Below are 20930 nucleotides of genomic sequence, written 5' to 3' on the forward strand. Positions count from 1 at the left end.
TTTCAAGAACTTGATCTCAAATGAATATTTAATTATGGGCTATTTTCCATCAATATTAGTATTATGAAGGAAATGGGGCACTTAATAATGAATAACTTTCTAAAAATAGGAAGTTATCTAGACCTTTAAGTTTAGCTTCTCTTCCACTAGTTTTTTAAAAATTTGATTTTCTCTCACTAAGCGCTGGCAGTTGCTAATTAAAATGCTTCCTTTGAAAACCCTTGGCGGCCTACTTATTAAGGACTAGCAAACACCAAGCCGGAGTTGGTCCTGGTCCTGGCCTGGTACACCTTGCTCCTGGCTGGGTTGGTGTGTCCTGCTGGCCACCATTCCAACCCTTGAGCAGGCGCGACGGCTGTGTGACTGGCAACACATGTTTTTTCCCCGTTTGCCATTCGCTCGCCCAACTTTATCCTGTTGATCGCTCGACGAAGGGTGTCCAGGGGCGGGGAAGGGATAAAGGGGAGGGGATGCCATAGCGATTGTGTCGCAATAATGAAAACATTAGCCTCGTAGCATATTTGTCAGCCAGCAGGAGCGGATCTGATTTCGATGAGGGTAGAGCAACTACTAAAAAAGGGGCGGCCTTCAATATACTCTAAAAAATGTTAAATGCACCAAAAGCAATTAGCTTTACTGGCTTGCTTTTAAATGTTAACATTATATCAATATAAAATGCTTCTTCTTTTAATTTAAAATAGACTTGGGATTTCAAATTTAATAAAAATTTATTGAAAAGGTGTTAACTCACAAAAGTAATTATATTACAAAATATAGGAAATCTAGTTTTGAGTACAGTCATGCAGTAGTTGAAAAATACATTTAAGAGATGTCTAAAACTATCTATATTTTGTTGTTACTTATTAAAAATAAGTAAAATGTTATCTTTATTAATATATTTAAATTAATATTATCTGTAATATATATATTATATTTTCTATATATTACCTTAAATGTTATAAAATTAAAATTAAAAACGCGCTATAGTATTTAATATTTCTCAATTAACACAATTTCGGGCCCGTCACCCTTTCGCCGAAGAATCCGCTCCACCGAGCATGCAACCAACCTTCGTGACGGGCGCAGAAATCACGACCCACCCCAAACCGCAAATAGTGAAACGATACACGCCAATATATTATGGCATTAGCATTATAGTGGAAGTGGAAACTCCGGGCTGGGGAGATCATCAGCGGAGGGAGGGACCATGGGCAGAATGACATTGACGATGGCGAATGCGATTTGTATATGGTGGCATTACAACAACAACAACGAGCACGGCGGGGAGGTAACAACAAACGATCGTTTAATTTCAATTAAAAACATTTTCCTTGTGCGCAGCCCAAAAGCCAAAAAATAAAGGACTCGTCGGCGGAAACGGGAGGAGGGGAGGTTTTTGGCAGAGGAATACGCACACTTGCTACAGGCCGCTTAGCTTGGCTTAGTGCTCTGGTGATTGCGAGGACATGATGTTGCACTTGCCGAGCAACCACCAGGACGCACCAGGACCTCGAAAAGGGATGCCAAATGAGCCAGGGGGTTGAGCCGGCAAAGTGCGTAGCTATGTCGAGGCTATAGCCGGTGCCGGACTGGATTCTGGGCTGGGAATTCTTGCACTTGCCGCCAGCCGTGGTATTGTGACACTGCAAGTCCGTGGCAAATCCGAATCCGAAAATAAGGGAGCAGGATGCGGACACGGATGTGGCGTGGTATAAAAACCACGGCCGGCTTCCAATTGGAACGCAGAATCGAATTCGAAGGCGAACGATGCACACGACGGCTCAACTGGATAGTCTGGAGCAGAAGCGCTCGGCCAGCCTGATCTTCCGGATCGAGCAGTTGCTGCCCAGCACTAGCATCTCGCCCAGCACCATGACCACTTCGTCGACGGAGACCACCCTGGCGGCCACTACGAGTGCAGCCAGTCCGGCAGCCAAGAGGATGAGGAGCAATCCCCGGCCAGGTGTCTTCACCGCGCAATACACACCCAAGGATACCTGCTCCACTGCCATACCCACGTCGGCTCTTCTCGGATCCACGGCCACGCCCACCGACGGAGGACGCGCCCACTGCCAACTGTCCAATGGCGAACTGATCGTGTCCGCCTCCCTGCTGCGCCAGATCAAGCTCTCCGAGGATGTCTACAGCTTCAATGCCATCTTCGAGCTGCAAGGCGGACAGGTGCGGGTCCGTTTGGTCAGGGATATAGCCAGGGATGACGAGATCGTGGCCTGGTTCGGCGAAGAACTGGTCCTCCTCATGGGCATTCCCTTCCTGACGCCCTTAAATATTCAGGGTAAATAATAATTATTAAAAAAAATGATTTAAGTTTTTTTTTGCGTAATATATCAAATAATCAACAACATTTAAAGATAAGTTGTAAGTTTTTTCTTATTTTAAAGATCTTTTTTTAAAAAAGATAAATTGTCCAAAATATTTTTAAATTAAGGACAGATTTTATTAATATAAAATCAGTCGGTTCCTAAATAGTTAAAATATACAATTAAGTATATCGTTATATTTTTATGATAATAGTACAATACAACCATTTAGTGCTGAGTAATAAACTAACCCCAATGTGTTATTCTTATAATTACAGGAAACAGTCGCTACACGTGTCACCTGTGCCACTTGACCTTCGAGACTCCTCACCCACTGAAGATCCACTTGGCCCTGGGTTGCGGGCGCAGTTCCATGGACATCCTGTGGATGCGTCTACACTACGCTCTGAAGGCGGCGGCCCGAAGTCACACGGCCACCCAACACTCACCCATTCCGGCCACTTCTTCCACCTCCTCGGCTTCGCCCAACCACTCGCCACCGCCTCAGATGCCACCGCGCTTCTCGGCCTTCCGACCGATTGCAGGACTTACCCAGAGCTTGCCCATGACGACGACGACCACGACTCCGGGAACTCTACCCTATCTGCCCTCCATTTCAATGGCCACCGCTTCGTTGTCCACTCATCCCATGAATGCTGCTGCCCAGATCGAGGCCATTGTCAGCAACATGGGTGCCTCCAAGCAGGGTCATCTGTGCATCTACTGCGGCAAGGTGTACTCCCGGAAGTACGGACTGAAGATCCACATAAGAACCCACACCGGCTTCAAACCGCTGAAGTGCAAGTTCTGCCTGAGACCATTCGGTGATCCGAGCAATCTCAACAAGCATGTGAGGCTGCATCTCCAGACGCACCCGGGTAGTTCCTCGGGAGGAGCAGAAGGTGGAGCAGGCGGCGCGGGCAGCGATGTGGACATAGAGGGGGAAACGGAAACCGGTTACCCGTGCGGGAGATGCCACAAATCATTTCCTCGGCGAAGGGATCTGCAGCGACACATGGAGACGCGCCATGGCGGATCCCATTCCCACTCCCAGGCTCTGTCCAGCACCACCAGCACAGCCACCATGACCACAACGGTGGTCACATCTACTTCGAAGTCCAGCTAAGTTCTGGGGGAAACATTCGTAGCAAGCTGTGATAGAGAAATACAATTTTAGAATATACTGTAGGATAAATATAAAATACTTTTCATAAAAAATAAATTTTACAAAATACTTAAGAGCTTCATTCAATTCATTCAATGACCAAAAAATTAAAATAAATCATTTTTTTGAAACAGAGTTATTTAAAAAAAATCTATTGTAGAAATTAAAGGTAACTAAGTGAGATCAGAAGACCAGGTTAAGAATCAAATAGTATCGCTTTATTGATAAATTTCAATACGAATTCAAAGTGAATTTCTATCGTATAATGCACAAATCTTATTGTTAGACAATTAATGCTATTACTCGTACAGTTTACGCGTCCGCTTCCGCGGCTTAATCCATATTCGTGTAAACTCGCTTAACTTTAGGGTACATGCAAAACAATCACAAATTGTCTTCAACTTGGGTAAAGCGGGTGTACGTGTGTGGGCGTGTCTCTCTCTCAGTGTATTTTTTTGTATTTTTTATATTTTTTTGGATTTTTTCAGTGTATGTTCGTGTGTGTGTGTGCGTTGAGCAAAACGTTGACGGGCCAAAACACTCACAATACAAGGTTTTAATTCATAGTTAATCGTACAATTACGTCTATATGCCAGTGTAGAAATGCGACGGTAAAAGGTATACAGTGTGTACGTATATGTGTACTTTTAGTATTTTAGATCGGAGCATAGAGTTAACTGTTCTTTTTGCTTGATTTCTGGAACTACATTTAGTCGGTTGGCCGGGGGCTAACACTTAGTTGAGTTTTGAACAAGGTCTGTCCCTCCTTCTCCCTAAACAAGTGTACCGAAAACATTCGATTTACTCTTGGATCTGGCAGCGTAGTCCTCAAAACCCTCCCACTCTGCATCTCCATCCCCATCTCCCTCGCACTCTCCATTACCATCTCTCTCTGTCAGTTTAAGGCACTTACTCAAGAAGTCGCGTTTCCCGAGTGTCCCTTTGGGGTTAGTATTTCGCTTCTAGGTATTCCCTCGGAGTTTCGACCAAAACAATGTGGCAAGCAAAGCGGCGAGTATGTGTGGGTGTCTTTCTGTAAGTGTATTTATTTGTGGGTGTGCAGTAGGGTGGACCATTCGAACAAAAAAATTATTTCTTTAGGTGCCAGTAAAAAACGTTAATATTTACCACAAAACTATATGAAAAATATTTAGACAAAATTAAGTCTAACGACACCTTTCAAGTAGTGTTAAAGCTCATTGGAGTTTTTTTATAAATAACTGCCAGTATTTGAATAATCATCTTACAAAAAGTGAAAAAATATTTGTACATGTTTTTTGGTTACAAAGTCTTTATACTTAAGATTTATTTTTGGCTAATGAAGATCCAACTTTAAATGTAAATAAGAAGGAAGGAGAAATAGCAAACATCACAAAATTTACTCATACGACACGGCTACGTTAAGGGCATCGCTGCAACACTGCGTATGAGTGATTCACATTGAAACCTGTAGCACTAAAATTTGTAATGTGCAAACAAAACCAAGGTCCACCCCAGAGTGCAGCTATCACCTTGAGCACTTAACGTATTGATGTATATATTTGCTCCATGGCAAGTATGACAAATATGTCTGTTTCGGATATTTGACGATACGTTTCGCAGTTCTCAAAAGTCTGTACTCGGCTTACAATTACGAAGGTAATATATAGTATAGTTCGTTAATAATTGTGTATATGCATAGACACCAATAGTTGTTAATCGTTAAGAGTAGTATGCAAATTCTGTATGTGGCTTTCATTTCGCTCGGTTTAGTTAGGAATATGTATACGCGTATTGTTGTAAATATCTAACATAAATTCATACATGAAGCACACTTGGGTTCGGTTTTCATTAACTATTTGCTAGTGTGGTTAGTAATTCGTTCAAAGTTTCGCATTTAACAAAATATCCATTATGTTAACAACTTGATTTATTTTTTTTTTGTATTTTCTCTTTCGCGTTTTCTTTTTTCAAATATATATTTACTGTACGAAGTGTAATTATTTATTTCTTATTCTTTGTCGTATTACAGTTGCTTCTTCCTCGTTGTTGTTCCCGCTGGTTCTTTATTAAAGAGTTAGAGAATTAGGCCTTCGATTTATTACACTGAATTCTCCTGTTCATGTGGTTTGCACTTGGAAACCATTGTAGCATTTTCTGGGGGTATTTGTTGAATTGGCTTAATTGAAATACTGAATTGCTGAACACACACAGACAAATTAATGTACGCTACGATCCTTAAAAATAGCATTTTCATCGCCAACACTATCCCGCTTCGGTTTTGTCTCAAATAATTGCGCCTCGAAAGTTACAACCTCACTTAACATCTAATGCACGTCACAAAATATTATAGAACTGCACTCCATCGAGATGCGGATGCATATTAATCACTCAATTAATTAATCGGTAATTTAATGTACCTCTGTATATAGGCATGCATGTACTTATGTGTGTATAATTATGTTTCTGTTTCGCATCGAGGTGATCAAAACATTTCTGAAGACTTTCTTGTTCACAATTGTTCTTAGTTCTTGTATGCAAAAAACTTTGGACGTTTGGTATTCTTATTCAAGTTCATATAATTAGACAAACAAAATGCTTTAAGCTGCCCACAAGACTTTGTCTACATCGTTTTTAGGTATTATGATTACGATTCCGTTTTGGTTTTATAATTAGTACTCGTATATATATATTAGGCTTGCTGCAGCTGCTTAACATTTAAAAGACACACAGTATGTAGGTGAAACTAACTCTAGGATTACGGGTTCTACACTCTCTAAGTGGCTCTCTATGGGGGTGAGTGATACTTTTTTGTTTCATATTTTCGTAGTTTTTAGTAAGGCATATGCACAAGGGAAGGACTCGATCATCGCCGCTTACATATCGTTGGATACTTTGGGTTCTAAGTTAGTTGGTAGAAACGAAAACACATAACTAGGGGGAAGACAATACTGGGGACAATTGTATGTACAGTACAAGGTCTGCAATTGGCTGCTTGATATGAGTATTTAGATTTTACTTTAGTTTAGTGCTTAGTTTGTGAGAAGCTAGATAACTAATCCTTGCCATCCCTGACCATCATCCCTACTAGCTCAAACTTAGAGATACTTTCGCACTGTTACAGACTACACGTTAAAACGCCTTCAATTACATTTCATTGCAGTAGTTATTGCTGTTTGGTTGTCGAGGTGTCCTGCTGATTGTGATGCTAAAGAATCGTATAATTAACTGCGTCAGAGTGTCTCGTGTTGGCTGTGTTTTGTATTTCCCAAATGGTCGAGGCCATCAGTTGATGTTTACAATTTGTTTAAATTAAGTTTGCTTTATCAAATACCCTGCAACTTCATTTAATTATCACAGTTTTTCATCAGAGATAGTTTAAACGTTTCAATATTCTTTAATTTCTTATTTTTTCTGTTTCGTTAAATCAATTTTCTCGGTTGTTCATTTGTGTTGCTACAGTAAGCAAATAAAAAGCAAAGCGAGTTCAAATTTGTGCATAATTGTGTCCTATAAATAAGCCTTCTAAATTTCTCAGCAAACAAGGATTATTTTGCTTTTGTCTAGGATGTGTGGGAAGGGGTTTGGTTACTACTCATTTTCCACACATCTTTGCCTGATATGCTGCCGCCTTTCTCTCTCGATAATCTTAGAATATACTCTACTTGTCTAGATTTTGTTTGTTTTTTTTTTAATTTTTTTGTTTTTGGGGAGCAAGTCGTCTCGTGTAAAACAAACATCGATTTCACTTTTAAAGTAGTTTCTGTTTTATTTTTAATCATAATTAAAACGTAATTATTTGGAAGCAAAAGATGGCATATTTGTTTAACTTCTTGTCAATATTTTGATTAGCGTTTTGTTCGTGGTTCTCTGCACGTTTAAAACACAAACATTTCTCAACGATAGCTCGAACCGAGCAAATAAACAGTACACAAAAAATATAAATGTAAATTTAAAATGTCTTCTTGGAAAGTCTTCTTTTCAATTTCTCGTTTCGTTTGGTTCTGGTAATCGTGTATAGTCATAGGTAGTGGTGTGTAGATCGGGGGTAAACCATTCATGTGGTGACAAATGCCGGCTGATGTCTATTTCACTTCTTCATTTGCGGTTTCTCTCAGGGTTTTGTACTTTCGACAAAGAATATTTTTGGTTAAACCGATTTGTATACAAACAAGGTAGTAATGGCAAAAGACACAAGTATATAATATACCTCGCTAATACATCATGCGTACTTTGTGCTTGCAGCATGTGGGGTATGTGGTGTTGAACATGTTGGTATTTTGGCATTGCTTTTGCTTTCGTTTTCAAAATACATACAATAAATACAAGTCTCCAATTTAACAATACAAGTGTAGGTGCGGGGCTGTCCGAATATTACGTCATCACTGATGGGGGATTGCGGGGAATCCCCTGCAAAAGGAGGGATCAGAGGGCCAAAATGCGCTAACGTAATGTACGAACACCCCTCGAGTGTGTGTGTGTAAATATAATATATATGTCATATGCATAGGTAGATAATCCTCGTCGGATCGAGCTAAAACAAATACAATACGAATATAAACTAAGCATTCTAAGACGTTTCGTGAATTTTGGTACTTTAAGTAATGCTCATAGGTTGCCTAACACATTGAGAGTATTGAAAGTTAAAGCGTACTAAAACGACAGACTAATACAAATTACAAACAAAATACAGTTCGCTTAATTAGGAAACAGGAAGGAGGAGTAATTAAAATAATTGGCAATACGAGCGAGGAGCAGAAGGAATCAACAACATACTAATTACTTTTGAACATTTTTTTTGTCGTTTTTTCTTTTTTGTTTTTTGTTAATTTTCATTTTGGTTTTGGGCGGGCTTCGGCCTTTTGCTAATACACAAATCGTTTGTTGTACTATGCAGCCTGTTTTACGTGTACGTATAGTAGTAGTATGTGGTATATATTTATATAAATATGTATGCATGATTATGTATAAGAATGACCAAAGAGCAAATCAAAGGCAATTTTTACAATTTTCGTCGACACATTATATGCTATACAATTGCGGTTGGATGATGTGTGGTGTGGTGAGAGTGCATTTATGTGGTCGTAGTTGCGATTTCAACATTGTTCGTCTTGGCGCCGGCGGCCAATTTCTGCTGCTCCGCTGTGATGTTGGCTTCGTGGCCCTCCACGTTGCTGCTGCTGTTGTCGTTGGCATGATTGCTGCAAGGTAAGGCAGTGGTTTCAATTACAAGGGCTTGGCAAACAAATGGGATTGTAGCCAAAAATCGCGGAATTATTCGAACTTATTAAAGCTACACCTCTAATACATCGTTGATTTATGGATAACTGATATCAGAAGAAGCAATTCAAGGTGAAAATTTATTTTAAAAAGGTTTTACTTACAATTCATTAATTTTGCTGGTTGGTCCATTTGAAATGGGCGTGGTCTGCTCGGTTTCCGCAGGACGATCCGCTCCCAGGGGCTTGGTCCACATGCCCTCGTCGTCCTCGTAGTCTTCCTCGCCGTCCAGCAGCACAGACTGTAGTCGGGTAACAATCGATGCCGTCTCCACAACACTCGACTCTGCCAGCTTGTCGCTGATGGCCTTCTCCACGTTGGCGTTATTGTCGTACTCGGCCTGCTGATCATCGCTGTGCGTTATATTATCCTGAACGCTCTGGCCCACAGCGGGCTCAGCAGATTCAGCAGGTGCGCGCTTCTCTTCTGGGTCCACTTCGGCGGCAGCTGCCGGAGCTGGTGGCGAGTCCTCCTCCTCGTCATCGCCCGGCGGCGCACTAGTGGGCATGCCCAGGTCACTGCCGAAGGTGCTGAAGTGCGCGTCAAAGTCGGCAAAGTTGTCTGCATTGAAGTCCGTGCCCCAGTTGGCAGTGCCCGTGTTAACCTGCGCCGACATGCTGGGAATGTCGGAGAACTGGACGTCCATGTCCCAGGGATCCGCCAAGTTGTTCAGCGTTACCGAATTCCTGGTAAATAAGCCGTGCCCGTGGCCATCGCCACCTCCCGAGTGGTCGCCATGCTCGTCATCGTCATCATCCTCGTCGTCAATGTTTCGACCGAACTGGAAAAGATTCTGATCGTTGTCCATGGTGAAGACAATGTCCTGCAACGTATTGTCCAGATCACTGTACCCCATGTTGTTGTACGAAACGGTTCCGATGTCCCAGGCACTGGTCTCGCCCAGATAGTCTTTGGCGCCCACATTGTACTCGTTCTCCTCGTGCGGATTGCAGTCGGCCAGCAGCTTGGTCTGTTGTTTGACCGCCAGAGTAAACTCGCCAGTTTCCGCATCGATCAGAGATTGCCAGAGCTTCAGCTCGGCTTCGTCATTTAAGCTGGTGGCGATCAGGTCAGCGATATGTTCAGATTCTGATATACAATTCGTAATGTGACGTAGAATTTTGATAAGGTGGCCCATGTAACCCAGCCGTCGACCCTTTTCAGCAAGTCTAAAAGTGAGAGCATATGTTTATTGCCTGACCGTTGTAGTTATTATGACAAACTTACTGCGCCTGCGCATTATGCTGCCAAAAATCGACCAGTTTGGATACCAAGTGGCAATTTACAATCAACTGCAAGTCATAGAGAATAAGGACTGGTTCTGGACAGGATCGAACTGCAACTTACGTGTGTTTGCATTTCAGATGGCGGAGCACTGGGCACGGTCTTGGTCTTATCGAGATCATTGAGCGTTGCGTCCGTTTCCTGCTGATCTGCTGGAGATTCACCATCCACCTCGCTACTATCCACGTGATTTTCTTGGGCTTTGGGTTCTACGCCCTCGGAAGGAGTGGCTTCGGCTGCGACTTCCACTTGGTCCGTTTTTTCCTCCGGCTCCTGTGCTTCCTCCGTAATTGCCTTTTGCTCATCCTGCGCCTGGGCAGCTGCTTCCTGCGCAGCTGCCACCTCGATTTCGATGTCGCCTCCATCCACCTCCTCCTTGCCTCCCTCCGCCCGCTTAGCATCGTTCAGAGCGTTCTTCATCTCCACCTCGGACTCCTCGTTGCCCACTTTCAGGAAGGCATTAATCAGGCAGTCTGCGGTGAAGAAGTCCGTAACCTCCGTGGATGCCGTGTTGTTGTTAGACAGCTCGTTGTAGAAGACCACATGTAGCGCCTTCTCCATTTCGGTGTGCAGGAAGTTGTTCCAGCAGTACTGCTTGAAGAACTCCAGCAACAGGCTGAAGTACTCAGTCGTGCAGATCCTTTGGAGGGAAATAGGTATTTCATAATTTTGTTAGCACTCTACTATTAATTAGTTACTTACGCCTGCTGAATGGTCTCGTGTTTGGTCTCAAGCAGGGCGGTGAACACGCGGCACACTTGCAGTCGGGTCTTGCCAAAAGGGGGCGTCAGCACGGCGGCAGTAGTTTCCAGCGTGGGTTTCTAGAAACCAAGCGATAACAACAGGTTTTTTGCAACCAAAAACGGCATACTAACCGCAGGGGGGTTCTTTAAAATGTGGACAAATTCCTGGAGGCGTGGCGCCATCACAGTGATCACAGTCTCCTGCACTTCCTGGTGGAATTCGCGCTCGCGTTTTTGCAACAACCGCTGGCGATCCGAGTTGGGCTCATCTCTGCCAGAGATCAATGTATTGCATTGGGTTTGGGGACTAAAAACACCGGCAGCACAACTTACGTGAAGGTAATTGGCTTGATAAGCGTAAGTACAACCGATATTCCTGACAAGATGGCGCTCTCCTCAGCGTTTGGTTCCAGAATCACATTTAACAAGGCTTCAATTGTGTCCGCAGATTCAATCGTCTTCAGGATGGGGTTGGAGCCATCAAATGCCGGCTCGAACGAATCGTTCTCCTGCTCGGTCTGGCGCATCAGGCGCCCTTGGTTAATAAGATCACAGAAAAAGTCGGCAACATTTGCATGTTTGTCGGTTTCTTGAGGATTACGCAATATTGCAATCAGTCTCTCAACAATTTTATCTTCAGTTAGCCACTGTAACAAACAAGTATCCGGTTAGCTTTAATATTAAGAAGTACCGGGTACAAGAACTCACTTCGAAAAGGTTCCGCTTGAGTCGACCACCCTCGATGTCCTTCATCATCTGCATTATTAGATCAGGTATGACCGGTGTGTCAAAGTGTTTACAAATGAAATCCAAAAAGGTCTTCTGCGATTTAATATACTCCAGGAGTTGTAGGCACATGTGTTGATACAAAAACCAATCTTGTTCAGGCTTTTTGGTAAAGAGCATGCTAAACGTTTTGCTAAAAAACGACGATAGCAATGGATTTAACGGTGGTTCCTTTTCCAGATATGAATACAGCAGCTGTAGCGTCTCCGGGTCGTTCAGTAGCTTCTCATCCAGGGACGGCAGACCGCTGCAAGGGATTGGCTATAGAGTTCTGGAGGCGATGGAAGGGGCGTTCTGTGGATATTCTTACAGTGTGAGTATCTCACAAGACATGTTGGCATAGCGGAAACGCTGCGACATGGGCACATCTTCAGAGGGCTCGGTCGTGATGAGCTCCACCAGGCGCCGGATGACCTCGAGACGTGTAAAGTAGTTGACCAGATTCTTCTTTTGCGTCTTGCATTCCTGCAGTATGTCGTCCTCGTCCAGGAACTCCTCCAGCGTTGAGTTCTGAGGGCGGACAAAGAGCGAAGTGAGATCTTTCCACTTGGCCAGAGCGGGACCACCTACCTCCTTCTCCAGCAGCGCCTCTATATTCGCGGAGGGCGCATAACCCTTGTCCCAAAACATTTTTCGCACGTACGTCTTGGCGGTGACACTTTCAGGCTGGGGGAATCAAAAAATCTCTTCGCTGGGCTCGCGGATCGCTGATGACTGGGCATGCACGGCTCTGCAGGATAGGAATCGGAGATTGGGAGATTTGGGGAAGCGGAATCGCTCGATTAAATCACGGCCGAGACTCAACACTCGACTCGCACAAAGTAATGCGTAAATTTTTTGTAATTATGCCAAGCAGGCCCCACATATACACTACGAATGCGGGCCGAAAAATGGGTGTTCGCCGGTCGTTCGGCCTTGCAACGGGTGGGGGGTGGTTGGGGCCACACTTACGAGTTGGTTGGACTGTGTTTTTCTCACTATTTGTTGCACTTTTAATTGTTTTTCAACCTAAAAAACCACGCTGTAATTTTCTTCTCTGCTTCTTAGAGGTGGACAGTATTCGATTAGACAATAGAGCTGGTAAGGTATCGGTGCTACTATCGATAATATCGATGGTGAGGAGCCAGCCAGCACCATCGATTGTTTGTAAAGAGTCGCGATAGTACCGCTGTCGCAGCACCCAGTTATACCCTCTTCCCACTCCACAGAGCCCATTCGTTGAAAATGGTTGGAATTCAAAAAATAAAAATAATTATTTATTTCTGTCATAAGTTATAAAAATTAAATACGAAATTGTTAAATAGATGTAATAACTTTGTTTTATTAATTGATCGGTTTTGTTCATTAATTTTAAAATAACAAAGCAACTAAATATTTATATGTTCTTCACGTCTAGTGAGAACATCGATAAATTAGGCAGTGAGAACGGGAAATAACATCGGTGTTTGGCGGTCATCGCTCACTTGTTTTTCAGAATTGTATTGAAGAGTTGCGGAATGGGTGAAGTTGTTTTGTGCGAAATTGCGGATGAAATACCTCCAGATTGGCCAGAGGATGCATCGGAGTTCGGCTTTGCCAAGAGGAGATGGGTGTTCAAAGAAGCCCTCGTTGAGCATAAGGAGGAGATTCTGATTTGCATCGAGAGATGTGCGTAGGATGGAAGGAGTCTGGATTTGTTTATATTGATGGATAATAATGGTTAATTATAGGTCACAGTGCACGGACGCGGAAGCTGAAGTTCAAGGCCACTCAGAGCGTCCTAGTCCTCTGCCATGATCAAACGCACTTTCGAGCGCGCGACGTTGAGATGCAAGTGGCAGAAAAACTGCTGCCCCTCATCTTTAAGGACTTCAAAACCAGCCTCGAGTTCAAGGTGGCCCTGCAGGAGCAGGAGCACCAGCGACCCCTTAAAACCTATGTGACCACCAAGCTGTATGACGCCCTGTACGAAAAACATCTGCAGTCCAAGGATGCAGATCAGGAGCTGGCCCTCAACCTTCCCGAAAGATTTCAATCCCGCCTACGCAAGTACCAGGAGCGCACTGTGTCCTGGATGTTGCGCCGGGAGCAACATTTCACCCAACTGCCAGCCAGCTATACAGTTCTCCAAGCCGTTGACGGCCGGAGTCGCGTCTTCAAACACAACTACTGCCTGCAGTTTTACGCATTCAAGGAGGAATTTCCCAAGATCTCCCTGCCTCCGGGAGGCATACTCGCGGACGAAATGGGACTGGGCAAGACCGTGGAGTTCCTGGCCATGCTGCTGATGAATCCCCGGCCACAGGACTCCTTCAGGAACGAGTACTGGCACCAAAGGCTGGATGAGATTGCTGACGATGTACCACTGAAGCGAGTGCGTAGGCACAAAAGCGATGAGGTGTTCTGCATCTGCACCCAGAAACGCGGAAAGCGAGTGCAGTGCAGCAAGTGTCTTCGGTGGCAGCACGAAACGTGTATGGACGTTTCTTTTACCGAGCAGGACTTTCCCCACCTGTGTCCCAGCTGCTGGTCAGAGCTGGCAAAATCGGGCGACATACTGGTGGAAACCGGCGCCACTATCATTGTCTCCCCCAGCGCCATAATGAAACAGTGGTTCCAGGAGATGATGAAGCACATATCGCCGAGTCTTAAAGTGTTAATCTATACTGGCCTGCACTCCTGCAGGTGGGTCAGTCCTCTCAAGTTGTCCAAGTATGATGTGGTGCTTACCGACTACACGATACTGCGCAACGAAATATACCACACGACGGACTTCAAGTCCGACCGCCAAATGCGACACAAGCAAGTGTACATGCGGCCCGACTCCCCGCTCCTTATGGTCAACTGGTGGCGCGTCTGTCTGGATGAGGCACAGGTAATGTGGATACTTTTCAACTGCACCCAAAGCTGGCTGAATATTTTATATTTCGCCTGCACAGATGGTCGAGAGCAACACTTCGCAAGCTGCGGAAATGGTTAGGATGCTGCCGGCCATCAATCGCTGGGCCGTAACTGGCACAATCGACGACCTGCCGCCTCTGCTGGAGTTCGTGGGTCGGCCAGAGGTCTGTAGGCCACCGGATGCCTGGACAACGGTGGACAAGGCGTTCCAGCTGAACTACAAGTGCGAACCTCTGCTGGAACTGCTCGTGCACAGCCTGTGGCGAACTTGCAAGTCCAAGGTGGAGCACGAACTGGGCATTCCGCCGCAAACGGAGGTAATACACCGGCTGGAGTTGAGCAATGTGGAGTCGCTATACTACCGAGAAGAGCACCTCAAGTGTCACGAGCAATTCCTCGCCGCTGTGGCCAAGCACACACGACACAACGCAGACAACAGTTCCTGCCTGGCTTCCATCTCGCCGCAGTTGCTGCGCATCATCCTGAAACCCTTTCTCCGCATCCGGCAAACCTGCTCTGTACCAGTGGTGCTTAACAGCAATGTGTCCAGTACGGACTACCTGAATCCGCAGGATCTGCTGATTCGACTGAAGTCCAACAATGAGAACGAGTGCAAGACAGAGCTGCGAAGCTGGGCGTCCTCCTACAACGGCCTGGCGGCTATACACTTTATAAAGGAGGATTTTCCTCAGGCTATCAAGTATTACAAACTGCTGTTGAAGCTCGCTGCAGACTATAACGAGCAGAATATATCGTAGGTTTTCTTAATAGTATATTTCAGACTTTAATTAAAACATAACTTGAATACCCTTTATTTTTTTAGTGTGGACAGTGTGCTCCAGATTCATGCCATCTTTAACCTTCTACAGGCGAGTGAATTGGCTGCCGCTGCAGACAAGATATCCGAGCTGGAGCAAAGCAACTATCAAGCTCAGATGAAGAGACTGGAGTGGAAGTATCTGCAAGACAATACACCAGTGCTAGAGAGCGCACTTAGTTGCTTCGAGGAGAAACTTAAAGAAGTTTGCGAGCTGGAGGCTCAGTTCGAGGGCAGCACTGTGGATCTGCTGGCCTCGATGGTGAACCACAAAGCCTCTCTGCATGATGCTATATGGAACAAGGTCCGCGATGATTTCTTCCGCCAAAATATCTCTGTGGAGAGGCTCGATAATGTCAGTTCTATGAACGGGATGCTGTACTTCATAGATCTGTGGCATAAGAAACTGCAAAAGTTAAAAAGTAATTTACTGATAGAGTTTGAATACCTAAAAGGAGTTATGCAGGAAGCATGTGGAGCTGTCAAAACGGGCAAGGTGCTCTCACAGGAGATAAACAACTTTATAGGAAGCGTAACCGATTGCCATTTGGCAGAAATATTGGTATGTTTATTTTCGGAAAAAGTTGTATAGCATTATACAATAATTTCTTTGAATTACTTAAAAGGACGAAAACAAGGTTAAGGCGGATAAGCCCAAAAAGCGACGCCATTGTCGCTTGTGCCAGATCCGCGATTCCTTGAACCAGTTTGAATGTCTACTGTTTGCTAAGAAGCTGGACGAAGAGGCTGCTGTTACCGAGGGTCTGGAAAATCCCAGCATGGAAATAAGTCTCATTAAAGGTAAGCAAAAATAAGTGGTAAATTAAGTTATTAATCTTTTTTATATTCACCCAGCCATCTTCTCCTTCCTGCGCTCCAAGCCGGAGTTCGGTGAGTGGAAAGCGGAATGTCAGAGCAAACTGGATTTGCTGGCCAGTCTGCAGGACCTGGTCAAGTTCCAGATCAAGTACTGGATTGAGGTGGAGTACATGGTCAAGGCTTTTGATGAGCTGGAGATGTGCAAGATGCGCATCCTCCTAACAGACGATCCCGAGGAGCAATCGAACTACCGAATCCTGCCCTGCCAGCTGGACGAGCAGATGGAGTTCAATAAGTACAATCTGCACGAGTCGCAGCTGAATTTCACGCGGTTGTGTGGTCGTTTGAAGTACCTGAAGCATCTGAAAGAGGATACTACTGACAAGCCTTGTCCCATCTGCCAGACGCAGGATGATGTGAGGGTAGGTAGCAGGATCCTAAATGCTGTGTCTGGTGGTAAATATTAGCTCTCCTTTCAGTATGTGATGATGGTGTGTGGGCATTTTGTGTGCCAGCACTGCCTGGACAGCATGAGGAAGAAGTATGCCCGTGATGGTGTCACCAAATGTCCACTTTGTCGACAGGACTCGCCGCAGTAAGATATACCCTTTTTCTCCTCCAAGCGCCTCTTATAAATGTTACCGATTCCTTAAAGATTATACTATTCGGTTCGCCCTGGAGCTCACAAATCCATAGTCGGAGACTTCTCTACAAAAATTGCAAACATTGTGGAACTAGTGCTGAAAATTAGGAACGACAATGAGCAGGAAAAGGTGCTTATCTTCTCCCAATGGCAGGCGATACTCCTTCAAATTGCCAGAGCCCTCAATCTTAACGGCATTCAATTTCGCAACAAGTGCACTAACAAGGATTTTGAGGACTTCAAGGTTGGATTCTTGATACGAAGTGTAATTATGATAAGCTTACTCTTAACTCCCTTTTAGGATCCCTTTAGCAAGGTCACCTGCCTTCTGATGCCCCTTTCCAAGGGGTCAAAAGGTTTAAACCTCATCGAAGCCACTCACGTTTTCCTCGTAGAACCAATCCTCAATCCAGGCGACGAACGCCAGGCCATTGGTCGCATCCACCGATTCGGGCAGGAGAAGTATGTTCATTATTTTTATGAAAATATTTGCCAATTCTAAGTGCCTTTCCTTTTAGACCCACAAAGGTTCATCGCTTCATTGTAAATGGTACAATCGAGGAGAATATTCTCTCGCTAATTACTTCGGCCGATGACACAACGACTCTGTCCACCCACTGGGACTTGGAGAACATGACTCTCGATAGCCTCAAGAAGCTATTTATACTCAAGGAAAAGGAGTAGAATCGACTAAAGTTCAACTAGTTTAAGGTAGCTTTTTGTATATACCCTTGCAAAGGGTAGACCATTCCGATTAGAATTATGTACACATTTACAAGATTAAGCCAATTTTTTTTTAGTGCTAAGAAAAAAACCTAAATGCCAAGATAAGATCAATCAATGGATAACCATGGAAGAAAATATTTTCCTACTAAATATTGGAAATTGAGATCCTTGTTTTCGTATGCCCAAACAACCCAGTGAAACATTTTGAGTTGCTTTCGAAGTTATAATTTCATAAGACCTGGCAACCTCTCAATATAGTCCTTATTAATTTAACTTAAATCTGCTCCCCATATGTATTTTGTGTTCTCCTGATTAATGTACAGTATTATTTGTACTAAGATTAAGGACTTTAGATCGAATTTGATGTAAACGTACTTTATGCTTAAGCCTAAGTTATACCCATCTTATAAACACTGCTTCTCACAAAGATTTGAAGGTATTGCTTTTCCACTTCTGACGGCGTTAAACGCTGGTCAAAAATCTTAGACATGGTCGATTTTTAAGGCGTCCAAGCTGGTGCCGTCGGCATGCGCCTTCTGTGCGTAGTAGCCATCGTAGGAGCTCTGCGCCTTGTCAATCTCCTGCTGATGCTGCAGCCGCTGCAGCTGCACGTAGGCAGCCTCCTGGATCTTCCTGCGCTCCTCATCCGCCTGTCGCTTCACCTCGTTCTCCTCAAATTGCTGCGCCTGGAGTTCCGCGGATGCAGCTGCTCGCTCCGCCGCCGCCTCCTGGTACTCGTCGTAGGAGTGAAGGTTGCGATCGCTGCTCTCGAGCTTGTGCAGCGAGGATAGCTGCTCCTTGGCCGCCTCGGCAATCTCGCGTCGCTTGGCATCCGCTTGGCGCTTGGCCTCCCGTTTGCTGCGCTCCTGCTCCTCCAGTTCCTCGCGAGCGGCGTAGAACTTGGGCGAAATCACGGGCGGACGGTTTTCGTGGGTTCGCTGGTGCCGCTTCAGTGCCGTTTCTTGGCGGAAATGGGTGCCGCAGGTCTTGCACTCGAATGGCTTCTCGCCCGTATGAATCCACTCGTGATGCCTCAGCGTCTGAGCCTTCGCGAATCTCTTCGGGCAGAAACGGCAGGCGAAGTCCTTGACCTTCTCGTGGATGATCTTGTAGTGCCGCTTCATGTTTCCGATGTTGTTGAATCCCTGACCACATCCGGGGCAGATGTGCTTGCCCTCCTTCTTGGTGAAGTTCACCTGCGGTGACCAAGAGGGCACTGAAACCGAGGGTATGGGATTCACCGAGGTGCCAGCCAACTGGGCCAGGTCCACCCGTTGGACTCGGCGTGGATCTTTGGGTATGGTGGCCACGGACTCGGCGCACACCTTGAGCAATTCGTCGGCGGCGTTTTGTGACATGACGGGCTCAATGGTCACGCCCTCAACTGGTGGAGCTGGGGGATTGTCCAACTGATCGCCAGTCGTTTCGCCCATCTCCACTTGGCGCTGGCGATAGGTCTCTATGGCACGGAGCACTCTCTTCTCGTGCGTTTTCAAGTGTTTGGTCAAGCTCTTGGGATAGAGGAACTTTTTGCCACAGACCTAAAATTACAAAAAGGTTAAATTGGATTTTATGACTTAGATCCTCCTGGCCTTACCTTGCACTCGCAACGCTTCTCCCCGGTGTGCGTCATCTCGTGAATCTTGCAGGCATGTGACTTGCCAAAGGTCTTCCCGCAGTACTGGCAGGCATAGTTCTTGATCTTCTCGTGCACGATCTTAATGTGGTTCGCCAGACTCTGCTTGTTGTGCGAGGCGTGCTCGCAAATGTGGCACTTGAACTTCTTTTCCTGGGTGTGCGTCAGAATGTGCGTGTTCCACTCCTGCCTGGTGGTCTTCCCCACCCCGCAGTAGGGACACACGTAGTTCTTGATGCCCGCGTGCCGCATAAGGTGATCCTTTAAAGCACTGTTGATCACGAACCGCTTGCCGCAGATGTTGCAGGGGAACGGCAGCTCCTTGCCGTCGTGCTTGTACATGTGCTTCTTGAGTGCCATGGGGCAGCGGAATACCTTCTCGCACTCGGAGCAGGGGTAATCCCTTGGCGGCGCCGCCGCCTTTGTGATGCCGTGCATCTTTTTCATGTGGAAGGTGAGCAGGCGGATGCGCGGGAAGGTCTTGCCGCAGCCATCGACACTGCAGGAGTGCACCTCGGATAGCTCCGTGTGGGCGTGATCGATGTGCAGCCTCAATCCGCCAGCGGTGGTGAAACCTGAGATCGCAAAAGTGTGAGAGTATTCATTCAGGAGGGTAATACTATTTGACACATACCTTTCCTGCAGGTCTCCACCTTGCACTGGAAGGGCAGGAGATCGTTGTGGTGCTTCATGTGCTCCTCGTAGCGGATGGCCTTCTTGAACTTCTGATGGCAGATGTGGCAGTCGATGATGCGGTGCAGATGGCGTTCGCCGGGCGGAATCCTCCGGCGCCTGCCCTTCGACTTCTCCCCCTCCTCGCCCTCTTCCTCCTCGGAGCCCGTTAGGTACTCCCCGTCCTCTTCCTTGACTTGGGCTCTCTTCGCCTTTGGTTTTGGCCGGGAATTCTCCCTCAGGCGCTGGGCCAAGGGAACATCGTCGTCGCCATCGCTGCTGTTGGGCTCAAAGTCCACGTCTTGGTCGAAGTCTTCTCCGCCTTCCTCCGAGGAATCCGACGCGAAAATCGTCATCAGATCGGCTGCATCCATCTCGTCCTGCTTCACCTCCTTCTCCACCTGCTCGGCCTCTTTGTCCACGTGCTCCAGCATCTTGAACACATCCTCCTCGTTCTCGATGAGCTCCATCTTGTGATCCAGCAGGGGATCAAAGTTGATCCGGTCCTCCTCCTCCTGGCCCACCAACTCGGGCTCGTTCCCAGCCACGTTCATGACATCGAAGGTTTTGATCTGCGAACTGGCGGGCGGGCAAAAGACGTTTCTGGCCACCATGTCCTGAAACTTCTGCACCGAGTCGACACACAGCTTCTGGAACTCATGCAGGTCGTCTAGCCGCGTGTAGCACTGCGTGCACAAGCTCTTGGGAAAGCCATCCGACTGCTCCACCGCCAACGAAGTGCAGAAACATAGCTTCTTGGCCAGTCCGGGGATCAGGAACAGGTCGAAGGATCCCGCTCCGCCGCCATCCTCCGGCAGGCGATTCAGGCAGATGCGGCACACCGCGTGCACCGGGTACTGGGCGGCCTTCTCCTCCATGTTGCCTGCTCCAGAGGGAATCTATTGGCCGAAATCACGGATTAAAAACCGAGAAAAACTTTACGCGTCAGAAAAACAAAACAAATACCAAAAAATACTCGCCAGTGCTGCGAAATTTTGGCAACTAAAAGTAGCCAAAAATTAAAAATGGCAGGAAAATATAGTTTATAAAATAAAAATTACATTTATGAAACAATTAAAACTTACAAGTATAAGCTGCTTAAATATAACGCGTTGTTTTTGCTTTTATAAAGTAAGTAGCCTACATAAAAGATTATCGATTTTTAAGAAACTGTAATAC

At 45.7% G+C, this 20930-nt stretch overlaps 4 protein-coding genes across 4 annotated transcripts; 2 read left to right on the top strand and 2 right to left on the bottom strand.

Moving 5' to 3' along the window:
* The first annotated feature begins 1560 nt into the window (after positions 1–1560).
* LOC108028209 (zinc finger protein 672) lies at positions 1561–3472 on the top strand. The gene is made up of 2 exons (XM_017099874.3): positions 1561–2296; positions 2600–3472. The coding sequence occupies exons 1-2, from the start codon at positions 1768–1770 to the stop codon at positions 3445–3447; spliced, it is 1377 nt and encodes a 458-aa protein (XP_016955363.1). The 5' UTR covers positions 1561–1767; the 3' UTR covers positions 3448–3472.
* Positions 3473–3682: 210 nt separating this feature from the next.
* On the bottom strand, positions 3683–12654 carry LOC108028434 (serine/threonine-protein phosphatase 6 regulatory subunit 3). The gene is made up of 11 exons (XM_017100264.3): positions 12510–12654; positions 12129–12288; positions 11869–12068; positions 11481–11805; positions 11106–11419; positions 10905–11043; positions 10732–10850; positions 10093–10669; positions 9973–10037; positions 8850–9914; positions 3683–8666 (listed from the first exon to the last, which is right to left on the bottom strand). The coding sequence occupies exons 2-11, from the start codon at positions 12186–12188 to the stop codon at positions 8540–8542; spliced, it is 2991 nt and encodes a 996-aa protein (XP_016955753.1). The 5' UTR covers positions 12189–12288; positions 12510–12654; the 3' UTR covers positions 3683–8539.
* Positions 12655–13015: 361 nt separating this feature from the next.
* LOC108028586 (E3 ubiquitin-protein ligase SHPRH) lies at positions 13016–17870 on the top strand. Its single transcript, XM_017100500.3, has 10 exons — positions 13016–13205; positions 13268–14412; positions 14477–15192; positions 15262–15817; positions 15882–16056; positions 16111–16496; positions 16554–16669; positions 16730–16961; positions 17019–17179; positions 17236–17870. Exons 1-10 carry the CDS (start codon positions 13055–13057, stop codon positions 17399–17401), a joined length of 3804 nt encoding a protein of 1267 aa, XP_016955989.1. The 5' UTR covers positions 13016–13054; the 3' UTR covers positions 17402–17870.
* LOC108028588 (zinc finger protein 91) lies at positions 17653–20695 on the bottom strand. The gene is made up of 3 exons (XM_017100501.3): positions 19714–20695; positions 19041–19654; positions 17653–18984 (listed from the first exon to the last, which is right to left on the bottom strand). The coding sequence occupies exons 1-3, from the start codon at positions 20627–20629 to the stop codon at positions 17926–17928; spliced, it is 2589 nt and encodes an 862-aa protein (XP_016955990.1). The 5' UTR covers positions 20630–20695; the 3' UTR covers positions 17653–17925.
* Positions 20696–20930: the final 235 nt, after the last annotated feature.

Source organism: Drosophila biarmipes, chromosome 3L (genome assembly GCF_025231255.1).
Source record: "Drosophila biarmipes strain raj3 chromosome 3L, RU_DBia_V1.1, whole genome shotgun sequence".
Lineage (NCBI taxonomy): Eukaryota > Metazoa > Arthropoda > Insecta > Diptera > Drosophilidae > Drosophila > Drosophila biarmipes.